At 52.1% G+C, this 15,268-nt stretch overlaps 1 protein-coding gene across 4 annotated transcripts in view; it reads right to left on the bottom strand.

The window, feature by feature from the left end:
• The window catches only part of Shank3 (SH3 and multiple ankyrin repeat domains 3), a 59,798-nt gene extending 45,917 nt beyond the window's left edge, over positions 1-13,881 (bottom strand). For all 4 annotated transcript variants that reach the window (XM_057791878.1, XM_057791879.1, XM_057791882.1 and 1 more), the window contains exons 1-10: positions 13,816-13,881; positions 12,003-12,659; positions 11,511-11,714; positions 10,487-10,558; positions 8,805-8,913; positions 8,562-8,713; positions 8,303-8,470; positions 8,110-8,226; positions 7,642-7,719; positions 5,996-6,062 (exon numbers count right to left, since the gene is read on the bottom strand). In XM_057791878.1, the coding sequence (XP_057647861.1) occupies positions 5,996-6,062; positions 7,642-7,719; positions 8,110-8,226; positions 8,303-8,470; positions 8,562-8,713; positions 8,805-8,913; positions 10,487-10,558; positions 11,511-11,714; positions 12,003-12,290 (1,255 nt within the window). In that variant the 5' untranslated portion in view covers positions 12,291-12,659; positions 13,816-13,881. The remainder of the gene's footprint in view (positions 1-5,995; positions 6,063-7,641; positions 7,720-8,109; positions 8,227-8,302; positions 8,471-8,561; positions 8,714-8,804; positions 8,914-10,486; positions 10,559-11,510; positions 11,715-12,002; positions 12,660-13,815) is intronic.
• Between the last annotated feature and the right edge of the window lie 1,387 nt (positions 13,882-15,268).

Here is a 15,268-nt window from a genome sequence, read left to right as displayed (position 1 = left end):
ACTCCGTCTCAAAAAAAGTCCAAACTGAGGTTCCTTGCCAAAAGTTTCAGCAAAACAAACTAAAGAGCCTGTGTGGTTAACTACTCTCCTTACTAAATGTGTTGCTTGTTATTGTTGTTGCTGGGAGACAGTCTGATGTAACCCAGGCTGGCCTCAAACTCACTTGCGCTGAGGATGACTTTGAACCTCTGATCTTGTCTCTACTTCCAGAGTGCTGGGATTAGTGATACAACCCAGCGCTTTGCACAGCTGGGCAGGCACCCTACCAATTTTAGCTACATTCCAAGCCTCTCCTACTAAATGTGCCTAAATAGGCTAAGGTTCAAAGACTGACATAGCTACAGAGAGTTCTGCTTCAGAGAAAACCGCAGAACACTGTTCTGAGACTGTGGTCCTGCTCACTGGTTTGAAATTGTTATTAGTATCATTTATTGCCTATAAATTGAACTGGATATTGATCTTCTATATTCCTCCATTTGAATGTTTTCCCACTTCTCCAACTTAGAATCACTAAAAACAGGAGCTGTTTGTTCCTGAAATTCCAAAGCTGGAGAGAGACACCTTGATGCAATTCCAGAGGATAACCCTGCCCAAGCGCTGGCCACCAAGGGAGGTCAGCCTTCTCCCCAGTGCCAGAAATACGGGCATTTGAGATGCAAGCCAAGAAACATGCTTCGAACTCAACTCCAGAAATCTTGGCTAAGTTCTTTCTGGACTCTGACTGATTCTGTTTGTTCTAATGATTCACCTTTGCTATGCTTTTGTTCAATAGAAATATTATTTTGAGCAACGCATAGTGGCATACACCTTTAATCCCAGAGGCTGGTGGATCTCTGAGTTGGAGGCCAGCCTAGTTTATATAATGAGTTCCAGGATGTAGAGAGAACCTATCTCAAAAAAAAACAAAAAGATGTATACATATTTTGGTTGATAGAATCCTCAGCTAAGGACACACTGTAGTCTTGGGCATCTGCCTAATAGTTAGCATAATCATCCAGTGTGCTACATTTTCTTCTAGGGTCTCAAATGGGTCTTCACAGCCGTCCACAGTACACCAACAACAAAACTGAGATCAACAACAACAACAACAATCTTCAACATCTAACAGTATGATTTGAGTCAAAGACATCCATCTAGCCATGACACATTATGATGATACTTATGCCCAAGTTCTGGTCAAAGTGAATAACTATTTTTGTTTTTAAAAAAAGTGCCAGGCATGGTGGTAAGTGTCTTTAACCCCAGCCCCCTTCCCATGAGTCTAAGGTCAGCCTGATCTACATGGTGAGTTCCTGGCCAGGCGGGGGCTACACAGTGAGACGGGTCATCTCACTGGGATGCCGTTAATGGGAGTGGCTCTGGCACTCTAATGCCAAACAAAGTAGAGCCCGTCATCTGAGGCCAGAAACTACAGTAATCAGAGCAACCAGCTAACTTCTAAACAAAGGCTGTCCTGTCTTGGCCTTCTGCTCCTTCCAGCGGAGTGCAGCCTCCGTTCAGGAGTTGCAGAATACTAAAAGTGCCATAAAATGTAATCATGTTTACGTATTTCTTCTATCAGGGATAAACGGTGCGACCTTATGTTTGGCAATGGATTCTTAGGTACAACATCAAAAGCATGAGAATTTTTTTTTTCTTTTTTGGTTTTTCAAGACAGAGTTCTCTGTAGCTTTGGAGCCTGTCCTGGAACTAGCTCTTGTAGACCAGGCTGGCCTCGAACTCACAGAGATCGGCCTGCCTCTGCCTCCTGAGTCCTTGGATTAAAGGCGAGCGCCACCACCGCCCGACGAGAATTTGTTTTAATTTTAATTAAAAAAACAAAACAGGCACTCGGGAGGCAGAGGCAGGCGGATCTCTGTGAGTTCGAGACCAGCCTGGTCTACAAGAGCTAGTTCCAGGACAGGCTCCAAAACCACAGAGAAACCCTGTCTCGAAAAAGAAAAAAAAAAAAAACAAAAAAAAAACAACAACAAAAAAAACAAAACAGAGTATGATAACAAGTGCCTATAGACCCTGCTACTGAAGAGGCTGAGGCAGGAAGATCACCTGAGACCAGAATTCAAAACCAATCTGAGCAAGAAACAAAGCAGGGCATGGTAGTTTCTTTCCTGTAATCCGGATACTCAGAGGCTAAGGCAGAAGACCTGTCAAGAGTTTGAGGCCAGTCTGGGATACATACAGAGCTCAACACCAACCTGGGCCACAGTGAACCTTATCTCAAACAACACCAAAACCATATACAATGTATTTCCAGTTTGTCGCACCTATTTATTTGTGTATGTACATACACGGACATAATGCCATGGCCCTGTGAAACATGTCAAGGTCCTGAAGAAGTCAGCTCTCTCCTTGCACCATGTGCATTTCCCAGGCTTAGGCAAGCACATTTACCCACTAAGCCATCTTGCTGGCCCTATATTCTTTAATATATTCAAAGGAAATAAAGAATTCTTATAATTCAACAATAAGGAAAAAAAAACTTGAGTAAAGGCCTTCACTTTTCTCCAAAGACACACAAATGAAAACAAGCTCCTGAGAATGTGCTCAATAGCACTGGGCGTTAGGAAACCACAGACCACGATGAAATGCCACGCCATGTCCAACAGGGTAACGACAATTAAAAAAAAAAAAAAAAAAGTCAGGCAAGCATTGGGAAGAAGGTAAAGAAGCTAGAAACCCACGGATAGATGAAAGAAGTTTAGTGGAAACAGTTTAGAAACTCTTCAAAAATGTAAGAACTACCACATCACCTAGCAATTCCACTCCTCGGGACAAGCCCAAAAGACGTGTAAACTATTACTCATATAAATGCATGTACAAACATGTTTGTGATAGCAATATTCATAAATCAAAAAGTAAAGGCCAGCTGGAGGGATGGCTTCAGCTTTCAGCTCTTTTTTTTGGGGGGGGGGTTGTTTTTCGAGATAGGGTTTCTCTGTAGCTTTGGAGCCTGTCCTGGAACTAGCTCTTGTAGACCAGGTTGGCCTCGAAGTCACAGAGATCCGCCTGCCTCTGCCTCCCGAGTGCTGGGATTAAAAGCATGCGGCACCACCGCCCGGCATGGCTTCAGCTCTTAAGAGTGGATACTGACTTGAAGAGGGACACAGGTTTGGGTCCCAGTACCCACACTGGGTGGCTCACAACCATCTGTATCTCCAGTTTCAGGGGATCTGTACCCTCTTCTGGCCCCCAAGGGCACCTGTATGCATGTTGTACACATACAGACAAGCAGGCAGGCCCACACACACAAAACATACACTACACACACACACACACTTGTGTGTGTGTTTTAAAGTAGAAACAACTTATGTATCCACCAGTAGGCAAATAAATAAGCCAAATACCATGCACACAGACAACAGAATACATTTTAGCCATAAAAAGGAATGAAATGATCTTGCAAGGCAGATGAAGTTCAAAGTCACAAAGAAAGGGTAATAGTGTAATTCCATTGATATGAAACAGCAATAACAGGTAAATGCCAAGAGAAATTATGTTCTCAGCTGACAGGCTGGGGAAGAGGGCAACACAGAACTTAACATATCTGAGGTACCCTTTGGAGCAATGAAAACATTTTGGGATTCAACAAAACTGGCATTCAATACTTTAAATGTAAGGAATGCTGCCCGATTGTCAATAAAAGTAGTCAATTTTAATTAAGGAACATTTTGCCTTGATTTAGAAACAAAAACTATACTGTGGGCAGTCTTTGGCCTGCAGCACTGCCTGCCAAGACTGTCTACACCTATTATAAAAAGCATGGAGCCAGGATTGGCCGAGCAGGCTTCACCTTGAGCTGGTGACCAGTGTAGATGCTCAGGCCACACCCAGGCCCAGACTCAGAACCTACACTGAACAAGCTCTCCAGGTGACATCATCATGTGAGAAGCATTGCCCGAGGCGCGTACCAAAAACATGAGCGAGGCAGCCCACGTGAGCATATATACATAGACTGCTTTGTATACATAGAAGGTTGACTGAAAGCCCATAGCCCACTAACCGAAACAGGAAGCAGAGAAAGCCACTGACCAGAGCCCCACCCAAGGGTCTGTTGGTCCATAAAGAGAAGCAAGGAGGTGTCTCTTGAAACACGACATGAGTGTCTGCAAGACACTACCCTGAGGAAGGAAGTGGAGGACAGTCAGGCAGAGAGCTCCACGCAGCTCCTATGTGGGGTCCCACAGCCCCAGAGGGAGACAGACTAACTTAGAGCTGTCACTTAAGAAATGTCCTTAGAGTGGATGGATATGTGCAGAGGGAGGTGGGCAACGCAGACCCTGAGTCCCCAGGTCTGATAGGTTTTCTCATTAACCCTCTAAGATTTGGGTTTCTTCTCTGTAATAAATAAATAAATAAATAAATAAATAAATAAATAAATAAATAAATGCCCAATCATCAGTTTCATAAGAGAAGAGAACATTAGGAAGGTGAACTGAGATACACAGTAAATCTCATGACCACCCCATACTGCACAGGGTCACAAGTCAGGGTCATCTAGGAAGAAGAAACTTCAGCTGAGAAAACGCCCCCATCTCATTGGCCTAGAGGTAGGTTTGCGGGGCACTCCTTTCATTATTATTAAATAACTGATGTGGAAGGGTCCAGCCCACTGTGGGCGGTGCCACACCTGGGCAGGTGGTTCTGGAGCCTGTAAGAAAGCAAGCTGAGCAAACCATGTGGAGCAAGCCAGTAAGCAGCATGTCTCCGTGGCCTTTTCAGTTCCTGCCTTCTATCCTGCTTTCCCTTCCTGATGGGGTGTGGCTGGAACGTGTATGCTTAATAAACCCTTTCCTCCCTAAACTGCTGTGGTCATGGTGTTTTATCACAGCAGTAGCAAACTGTAGCTATCACATGCGTCTATATCAACCCAAAAACTTTCTACCTGAACTAGGGCCCAGCTTTGTACCGTGAATCATGAAGTCACTTAGCACTGCTGCAGGATCTCTCTTGGGGAAGCCACCCACCCTCAGTTCATCCACCATTATGGCCCCACTTTGCAAGATTCAAGGAGCACATGACCAAGCCTCATTAGCAAGGAGCAGCTCAAGGAAGTGCCCTAAACATGAAACTGACCTTAATTTTAACCCCAACCAAAGATGAACTCCCAGGCCAGACTGTCATAAACTGAGGAATATTCTAACCTTAATGCCAGCTCCATCCCTTTGCTGCCCAATGTCACTGCAAATTGAAACAAGAAATGGGGACACTTCAAGTAACGCTCACAGAAGAAAGGGGAGCCTGGGGCTCCATGTTCCAGAAAAGAGTCACAGGCAGAAAAGCCTACCCAGAACATTAAGGGATCCCTACGGCTAGAAGGCTTTGCTGTAGCCAGACAGCAACCCTTTGCTGGAGGAGGGGCCCACAGTACCCTGCAGACTTACTCACCTGTACCCAGGATGAGACAGCCAGGCTCCAGAAACAAACACGTATGCACACGCACACACCACACCTCTCTCTCACACTTTTTCTGTCCGTCTGTCTGTCTGTCTCTCTTCACACACACACCAAAGTATAGGCTGGAGCCTTCTGCCTGCCAGTCTTGAAGCAAAAACTACACATGCAGCTTCTGGTCCTCCTCCAAGCGCTTATACATATGCCAAGTTTCTTTTATGCACTACCTGCTAGGAGCTCAAACCCTCTGTGGAAGGAGATAGCCGCAAGCCTATTCCCACTTCTGTCTTCATCCTCACCACTGTGTCCTGCTCTCTCCGCAGGAAGCTAAGCACTGCCCTAGCACACAATGGGAAGCACAGAGCCCATTCTAGATGTCAATCACTTGGGTCCGTGCCATCACAGCCTAGAGCCCAGACCTGCTCTAGGCCCCGACCAAAAATTGTGTTCGGTCCACACAAGCCATTTTTCATTGCATTCCCGTGTCTGCAAGGGCCACTAGCAGACAATTGCCTTGGAGTATGGAGACCTGTTACACCACCAGGGTGTTGCTTATGACAGCCACAGCACATTCAGAAAGGATCTATGGGTGGGCAGAACTCACCGACATCCGAGTCTTTGTGGGTCTTGATTACCTCAGCGAGCTCAAAGTTCCCTGCAATAATGGCCACCTGGGAGAGAGAAATCAACACATGGAGGGCAAGGAGGGAGGCACCCCAAACCCCAGGTGCTCCTACTGGGATCTTCCCAAAGCCACCCTTCTCTCAAGTCACAGCAGTCAATGTCTGTCGACACATCACTTCTACTGGACAAGAGACAGGAGACCAGTAGCTGGGGTTGGCCCATTGCCCTCCTCTGCCTAAGTCCAAGAGTGCTTCTGGGACACAAGGCTTAGAGTTAAAACATGAACAAACCCGAACACAACAGTAGAACTTTTAATCTGCCCCTATACGCAGCCACGATTCCCATATCAATCCTGGTCCCACAGCGTTTCAGCCCTCACCTTCCTACCTCTGTCCCCAAACCTGGCCCATCTAATACACCTTGGTGTATCTACTTCCAGATGTGCCCAAATCTTCAACCTCTACCTTACACTCACAGACATGGCCTTAACAGCTTGCCTTTCTGACATTCTCAAGGGCCTGTGCTCCCATTAAGGATAATATATACACTCTGGGCGATGGTGGCGCACGCTTTTAATCCCAGCACTCAGGAGGCAGCGGCAGGCGGATCTCTGTGAGTTCGAGACCAGCCTGGTCTACAAGAGCTAGTTCCAGGACAGGCTCCAAAACCACAGAGAAACCCTGTCTCGAAAAACCAATATAATAATAATAATAATAATAATAATAATAATAATAGATACCCCTTTCCACACTGCTTTCATGGTCCGTAAATTCCCATGATACCCTCAACTCCTCCGAAACTCCAGGTAACTACCTGGCTATCCAGTGCCAACCAGCCTGGCGACTAACAGTTCAGACACATAACCTGGGTCAAGTCAGGTGTAGTACCGGTCACATACCCCTCTCAAGTCTGTCCTCTGCACTCTTGTCTGCTTCCGGGGAATCAGGCCAACCACACCTGCCCATTTGGTCCTTCCCCAGAGTCCTGGAGTCATATGGCATTTATCCATAGGAGGAGGATAGAGGCAACCACCACACTACAGAGATGTTTTATTTATATTTTAATAAATAAAGCTTGCCTAAAGATCAAAAGGGCAAAGCTAAACCACTCTAGAAGTCAGGCAGTGGTGGCACACACCTTTAATCCCAGGATTTGGGAAACAGAGGCAGATGGATCTCTGTGAGTTCAAGGCCACCCTGGGCTACAAAAGAATAATGCAGAAACAAATCCAGGTGGTGGTGCCTCACACCTTTAATCCCAGCACTAGTGGGAATATTAAATGGGAGGAGAGAGGCTTAGTCAGTTTTGGCTGCTTAGGCTGCTTTGTCTGCTTAGTCTACGGTCACCCAGCTTCGGTATAGGAAAGACTTCTCTAGTGGGTTGGCTGCTTTGCTTTTCTGGTTTTCGGGTTGAACTCCAACATCTGTCTCTGTGTTTTTATTATCCATGCTACAGTACCACACCAAACATTCCCTCAAACTCTGAGCACACTAGCCCACTCATAATTCCACCTTTGGCGGCAGTCCTCAGAGCGAGCACTCCCTTCTTGCCCTCTGAAGAAGAATCCAAGTTCAAAGTCAGTAGGACACACGAGCAGCCCCCGGGTCAGCCTTTCACATCCTGTACCTGGAAGGCCGTCTGGCTGTTGTAATTGCGGACGTCCTTGTTGGCACCACGGAAAAGCAGGACACGAGCGCAGCTCTCCTGTTGGGGGGCAGCAACAATCATACTGGGCCGCAGAGAGGCAGGGCCAACCACGGCAGGTACACACGCGGATAGGCATGCGCAGGTGTGCAGGGCACAGGAATCGCACACACAGAGACGCATACCTGGGCTAGGCAGGGCTATGTGCGCAGCTCTCATCGGAGAGCTAGCTATTAAGAACATACACGCGGACATATTGACACACGTGTGTTAAGAAAACATACATGTTTAAGTAGACCACCCACCCAGTAACCAGACCGGGCACAGAACATACACACGGAGTGTCACACAGGCTGGGATGTATGGTCACCTGTGTGCAGGTATACAGTCACACTTTACTACACGCAGAAATGTAAATGAAGCAAAGAGGGGGTGAGTCTCAAGGTATACCTGGTTGTAGAGGGCACAGATGTGCAAGGCTGTGTTTCCCGAGGCATTCTGGGCACCCATGTTGGCCCCATAGAACAGCAAGTGCTCCAAGTGCTGCACGTGCCCAAAGCGGCAGGCCTGAGGAGAAGGGAGGTGCTGAAGCATCCCAGACAGAGGCCTACAGTCTGGACCCAGCCCAGGCCCCCTTGCTCACCTGATGGATTTCCTGCCAGCCATTCTCATCGGTGGTCCCCAGATGTGCATGGTCATGGAGCAGCAGCTCACAGCAGAGGGCATCTCCGCCCCCTAGGGCACTATGGTACAGGGGCGTCAGGCCGCGGCTGTCCTTGTAGTCAGGTGAAGCCCCCAGGTCCAGCAGGGTCTGAGGATGAGGCACCTCAGGATCCATGCCAGGCCCAGCCTTTTGCATGAGCCCGTGAGTCCCTCCAGACCGGGGTCCTGCCCTCACTAACCGTCAATGCCCCTGCATTCCTCTGGCGGGTGGCGCAGTGGACAGCTGTTAGCCCATCACGGGTTCGGAAGTCCAGGTGAGCACCGCCATTGCGAAGAACCTTCAGGAGGTCAGTGGCATTGTCCAACTGTGCCGCAAGGCTCAGAGGGCACTCTGGGTTTAGAGATAAATAAAAGTTAGAGTCCCAGCCGCTCAAAAAACAAAAACAAATAAACAAACCAGCCCCTCCCTGCTCTTCTCTTACCTCCTGAGTCAGGGTCATGAAAATTGGGGTCCAGCCCCTTGTCCAGCAGGCGGGCCACCTTGTCAGTGCTGTGTAGCTGGACATAGTCCATGAACTTCTTCAGGTTTGCCTAGAACACCAACCATCCCAATCAGGGGGCTGTGGCAGTCATGGTCACCTTCCCATCACCCCCTTCCTCCAGCAAGCTCCTGACCACCTGTAAGGCATACACTGTCCCTAGCCCCGCTCTGTCTAACCTGTCTCTTGTCTTATTCATCTTCGACACCATACTTTTACCTCAACACTGGTTCCATCTTGGCTAGACTCTTGTGCTTTCAAAGCCCTTCTTACAAACCCAGGCTGAGCCTGGCGCTTTCATCACAGTCAGGTCACCTTAGTCACAGACCCCAATTGAGTCCCTTCCCTCAGCCTAAAAGAACACTGAGGCCATTCTGACAGGAGCTAAAGGTTAACAACTCTAGCCTCATTCCTCTGACCAGCTCCTCCTACATTCCGTGGTAGACCTCTGGAGCACCCACGACGTGACTTTGTCTTTTCGTCCCTCACCCAGCAAAGCCTCACTAGCCTTGTCTGGTGGCATAGTGTCCCCGCCCAGGCATCTAAAAACAGCATTTATCATAGACAGAAGAGGGTGGGTGCCTGGTGGACCAGTATCATCTGGGATCAGAGTGATAAAACCAGAGGAAGAATCTACACAAATCATCTAGGAAGAACATTAAGACAGCCTCGAGGTCACAGGGGGAGAGGTAGGGACAGCTAGACCCCAGGCAAGCAAGAGGAAAGGGCTGCAGGGAGGAGTTCAGACTCATCCAAAACACAGACAAGACTCACTGAAAAGCAAATCCCTCGTGTCTGTGGGCCTCAGAAAGGATCTAGAGAACCCAGGATGACAGGGTCACACAAGGGCCAGTGGAGGGAGACAGATACCTCTCTCTCTGACGTGGTCTTTGCCCAATACAGAGCCAGAGCCACTGACTGTCACCTGCCCTGGAACAGCAGAAAAGTCTACCACAGAACCCAAGGATCTAGGACGTTAGGTAGGGTCACTAAGTTCTTTTCCAAAGCTCCAGAGACCATCAGCGAAGTTCCCACAAACAAATTCCCATTTGCCCGCGGAGCTGGCGGATTTGGAAAAGGCCTAGGACACCCTCCTTGCCCTCTGGACACCCATAAGAGTGTAGTGCTCCCTCAAAATACAAAAGAAAAAGATGCAAATGGAGTCAGGTACACCTGGGTGCAGGTCCCAGGAGCAAAGACACTGTACAGGTGTACACAGGCCACACAGGGCCTACCTAGGCAGATTGGGCCAGCTTCACTGGGCAGTGGGCAGTCACAGTAGGTAACTCAACCCCTCTGCCTCACCTGTGAAATGAGGTGGTAAATCCCTCCTGGGAGGGAATTAGTGAGATATCTAACTCTGTGTTCCTCGTAGTAAGGAGCACTAACCACAGGACCTCTTGTCCTCACAGTCAACACACTGGACACTTATCTGCTTCCCTCTCCCCCAGCCTCAAACAAGACACTCATCCCACTACCAGCAAAACTCTGATTTAGCCGGAACCCATCACTGGACCAGTCCTGGACATGGACCAGGTCCTGAAACCCACTTCAGAGAAAGCAGACTGGGCCAAACCTGAAGAGGGGCAGTGGTCATGGAAAGTTCCCTCCAGTGACTGCTTTACCTTTGTGTGCAGCTTTGCAAACTGCTTGTCATCTATGAGGTTCTGGGCGTAAACTCTCCGCTTGTATCGAAACTGCTCGGATAAAGAGAAGGGGGAGAGAAGACGCGCACACACAGGTCCAGTGAGCATGGGGTGGTGGCCACCACCGCAGGCTGATTACTGCTCACCACCCTCCTGCCCACACTCTCACTGCAACACAGCTAGACAAGTCCCAGACATGCACTTACAGGGGGACAGACAACAACTGGCAGCTACTGACTACCCATTGCACAGAAACAATGTGTGGTCCGGAGGAGACAATACTCACTCGGCCAATTCATGGCCTGGCAGGCCTGCAGCCTCTCTGTCTCATTCCCACCTCCAGGACTTGGAAAACTTGACTGCTCACCCAAGATCTGAAACTAAGCTTCTATTCCTAGACACTTTCTCTCTAAGTAGAAATAACCCAATTCCTGGTGCTACCATGAGGATTGGACCAACTCTGACCTTGGTACACACACACACACACACACACACACGCAAAGATCTTCCAATGAAGACCGAATCTCCAATCTGGAGTGGCACTCAAATCACCTTTATGCATCATAAATGGTGCTAATATTTTCGGCCAACCTCCGATGTGCACACAGAGAACACTGTTCACACCGCATGACCCTTAAGGCGCTCAGTCCTTCTCACACTTCTCCCTCCCGTGTTCAAACTGCTCACACCACGCATGCTGAGTGCATGTGCTGCAGGTGCTCATTGTGTGCTGCACACATTGCTTGCTGCAAGTACTCTACACACCGCTCTCCACGCCTAAGCTGCAACACACCACTTACCACACATGCAGCTCACACTTCACCCTACCCGCTGCACTCAATGTACCCACCTCTGGCTCTCAGCACACTGCTCAGGCTGCACATAGCCCCCCACCGCTCCTGTTGCCAACTCCTCCCGGCCTGCCCTTCACTGCTCAAGCCACGGAGCTCAAAGATCACACCCAGTGCGCTCCATTCCACCCCCACCCTGGTCTGCCCAGCACCTCCAGATAGGGCAGGGGCGTGTCCAGGTTAGGCGGGTAGTCCTGTAAGAGCCGCTCTTCATCCAGGAACTTGCCGGCGCGACCCCGAGAGGGCGGCTGGAATAGCCCGTAGTTGAGCGCGTCCTGAAGGCTGTGGTTGAGGGCGCAGAGCACACGCTGCTTGGCGGCCCACACGGGCGCGGTTGGGTCCAGACGCAGGCACTTCTGCAGCGGAGCGAGTCGTGAGCCCGGACCTGCGAGCGCAGGGCACCCAGCCCCGGGGCCCGCTTGGAGGGCTACTTGGGGAGCAAGAGCAGGGACCCCGCGCCACCGCGCCGAGGCCCCGCCCCAGGGCTGGGCTTCCAGGGCCCCGCCCCGGCTATGGGGAGGGTCCCGCGGAGGCGGCGGGGGAGGGGCGAGTGGCCGCGGCCGGGGGTCCTGGCGCAGGGCGCGCCCGGCGGGGGTCACCGCTAGTGGGCTACACAGGGGTACGGCGAGATCGCGAGGGCTCACCGTTTGTTGCAGGTCCGGGATGCCGACGCGCACGACCACGGCGCTGGCCCCGGGGCCGTCCATCCCGGTGCTAGCGCCGGGGCCCGGACTGTTGCCGGCGGAGAGAGGAGCGCACGGGGATTCCGCGCGGCGCCCTGGCCCCCCCTGACCCCCCGCCGGAGCCCCGCCGACCGCGCTACGCGGGAGGGGGCCGGGGGGGGCCGGGGCCGGGGCCAGCGCGGGGGACAGCGGCTCCGGGGGCTCCGCAGGCGCAGCGGCGGCGGCGACGGCGGCACGGTTTAGCTGCATCGGCCCCGGCTTCGAGCGGCGCCTGCCTTCCCCGGGGGCGGGGGCGGCGGGGGGAGGGGGCCCGAGCCCGGAGCTGAGCGGAGGCGGGGAGGGGGCCGCGCCGGAGGCGGGGACGGGAAGCCCAGGGCCGGGAAACTGGGGTCCCCCGCGGGGTCGGGCGGCGTGGGCGTGTGGTGCAGAGGGCGGGGGCCGGGGGCCCGCGCGGGAGGGGGGTGGGGATGGCTGTCGAGGGGGAGTGGCTGACACAGCGGGGGGATGGCACGCCGCGCTTCCGCTGCAGGCGAGCGTCGCAGACCACCGTACTAGGGTGACGGAGGGTTCTGGAGCTGGGTGAGGGACTTCTACGCGTCGGGGCAAGAGGATCACAGGCTGACGGAGAGGGAGAGATAAGCAGGAAAATTGGTGTCCCGGGGTGGAAATCTCCCCAGTCTGCCGACCCCACACTCCAGACCCCGAGGAGGTGGTGGGATCAACCGGGGTATCGTACTGGGTGGAGGGCCGCAGACCCCAAGCTCGATCAGGGCGGAGCTGCTGTGCCACGGAAGGGCCCCCCAAATCAGCCCTTCTAACCGCACCCAGGGTGTTCCTCTCGGCCCCCGCCGCAACCGAGTTTGGGGGGTCTGTCCGGACTCTGCGGCCTCCCCAACCCTGGCTGGCCCAACCCTGCAGCTGGTCGCCCCCTCCCCGTCACCTTAGCGACAGCAGGATGGGGGCGCGACCTACGAGGAAGGGCTTAGGGGAGGGGGCGCCACTAGTCTCCACCTGCGACGGGGAACTGAATTTTAGTTTCACGCGTTGTCCTGGCAACGCGGGAGGGGGTGACGAGTGGGCGGGGAGGGGAGCGCTGCGAGTGAACCAACTCAGGCGCCGCCCGCGTGGCGTGCCAGCCTTAGCCCGGCGCTGCTTCGGAAGTGCCCAACGCGCGGGGACCCCGCTCCGAATGCCCAGAAAGGTGCAGCCCCTGAATGGATGAATTGACCTACTAATAACAGGGTCTAGTCCTGCCTTTCACAGCTCTCTCCCACCTACCTTGACTTACACCCCACCCCCTAACGGCCCCAGAGAGCCACTCATCGCTGGCGGCACACACTGGACAGCTTTTGCGGAGCAGCCTGGCCGGGAACTCTGCCAGTGGCAGGAAGCATCCCCTCAGCCCCAGCCTCCCCAACCCTCTCCGTGAGCAGCCCTGGATCGCCCACAAAACTGGTTATTCCTGAACATCCCAGGAATAACCTTGGACTGCCCTGGTCCTATACACCTATAGAGCCTAACCAAATCCCACCCCCCTGACCATCCGGTTCACCTTAGACATGCCCTCACCCTACACAGAACAGTGATTGGTTAGATTTGCTCCCCAAAACAGCCTGCACTCCACCGATCCACCACCTTCCAAAAGTGTTTCATGACTCCATACAGGACCTTCTGACCAATTCAAACCCCACAGCTCTGACCTCCATGGACCACCTGGCTCATTCCCACTTCGCTACCCTTGAGGAACAATCTCTTCCCTCAAAAGAACTCTTACCCGGCAGAACTAAGTCTCCAGCGCTTCTGTGCCTCTGTTCCCTGCTGCTCTCAAGCCTGGGTGGACCCCTCAGTGCCGGAGGAAGTGAAGCCCCAGTAGGCCCTGACCTCCAAAGCCCCTCCCAAGGTCTGACTGAGTGGTGCAGCTGAGGGTACCCTAGGGGCTAGGGCAGGATGTAAGAGGGGTTGGAGCAGGATAGGGTCTCTCTTATCTCCAGGAAGCACCTTGGGAAGCTCAGGGCTGGGTTTCCTGCGTCCCAGCCCAGAGAGGAAACTCTGCTTCCTGGCCTGTCGGCCATCTTCTTCCCTCCCCTCTTTCCTCTCCGTCTTGACCCAGGCCCCCAACTCCCTCCTAACTAAACTCAATCCCTCCCATTCAAATCTCCACCTACCTTTACTTCCAGCCTTCCTTTTCCCTCAACTAGCTGCCTGCTGGCAGGAAATGATGACCAGAATCCTCCAGTGATGAGACTGAAATGGAGGAATACTGTGCCCTCAATTTGACAGCAGACCCCCATTGGGCACTCGGTAAACTTGTCTTGACCTGAATGAACCCAGAGTCCTGAGTGTTACCCCTTCTGGCTTTCTGTCCAAAACTGGACCTCATGGGAGCCCCTGAGCCTCCTCTGACAACCCCCTTGCTAGGTGAATCTAACTATCCTCATAGGCCTGGCGTCTTTGTTGCCAACCCTCTAGGGAGAACGCTTGACGTTTTGCTAACCAGCTACCTGCAAACTGTTAGTCTCTTGAGCAGGCCCGCCAGACCCCATCTTCCAGGCAAGATGACACTTTGCCTGGCCCTACCTTCAAATACCAGTGCCTTTTGCTTACGTCTTCCTTTACCAGGACTAAAATTCTAGAAAGATCTTATTTTGACCATCCACACTTCTTCCCCACCTCCCAGTGCACTTTAAGCTACACAGCTTCAAGAGAGTTGGGGGTGGAGAAAGATTTGTGACTAGTGCATCCAGAATAGTGCATGGCATGTGGATTGGGAGCAAACGTGTAACTCTAGTCCTCAGCCCACTGCCGCGCAGCTCCAAGTGTCCACCGCTTAGCATTCACTGGAGAGTCTCCATGCTCTGACCCTTCCACATCCTAAGTATAATCTTTATTGCCATTCCTACTCCCATCCCACCTTCTGGTTGACCTCGCTTGACCCGTAGACTCCTCTGTATGCTGGTTGCTTTGCCTCTCTTCCACCTTCCACCCATCACTCCTGCACACACCTCACTCTTGCCATTCAGCTGACCCTGGTCTGTCCCCTAGGTTACCGAGTACATGGACCTCTTGCTGAACGGCTCACAGGCAAGCTTCTGTCTAGCCTAACCTGTCTCCTGCTGAAGCTCTTCCTTGAATTTCCATAGTGTCAGGAGGTTCTGCACTCACCTAGAGAAGGTTCTCATCTCCTAGATGTCCCCCTCCCAACCTGCATCTCCCCCTTTGTGGACCCA

Source organism: Chionomys nivalis, chromosome 17 (genome assembly GCF_950005125.1).
Source record: "Chionomys nivalis chromosome 17, mChiNiv1.1, whole genome shotgun sequence".
Classification (NCBI taxonomy): Eukaryota; Metazoa; Chordata; class Mammalia; order Rodentia; family Cricetidae; genus Chionomys; species Chionomys nivalis.
This window is presented reverse-complemented; position numbering and strand designations above follow the sequence as displayed.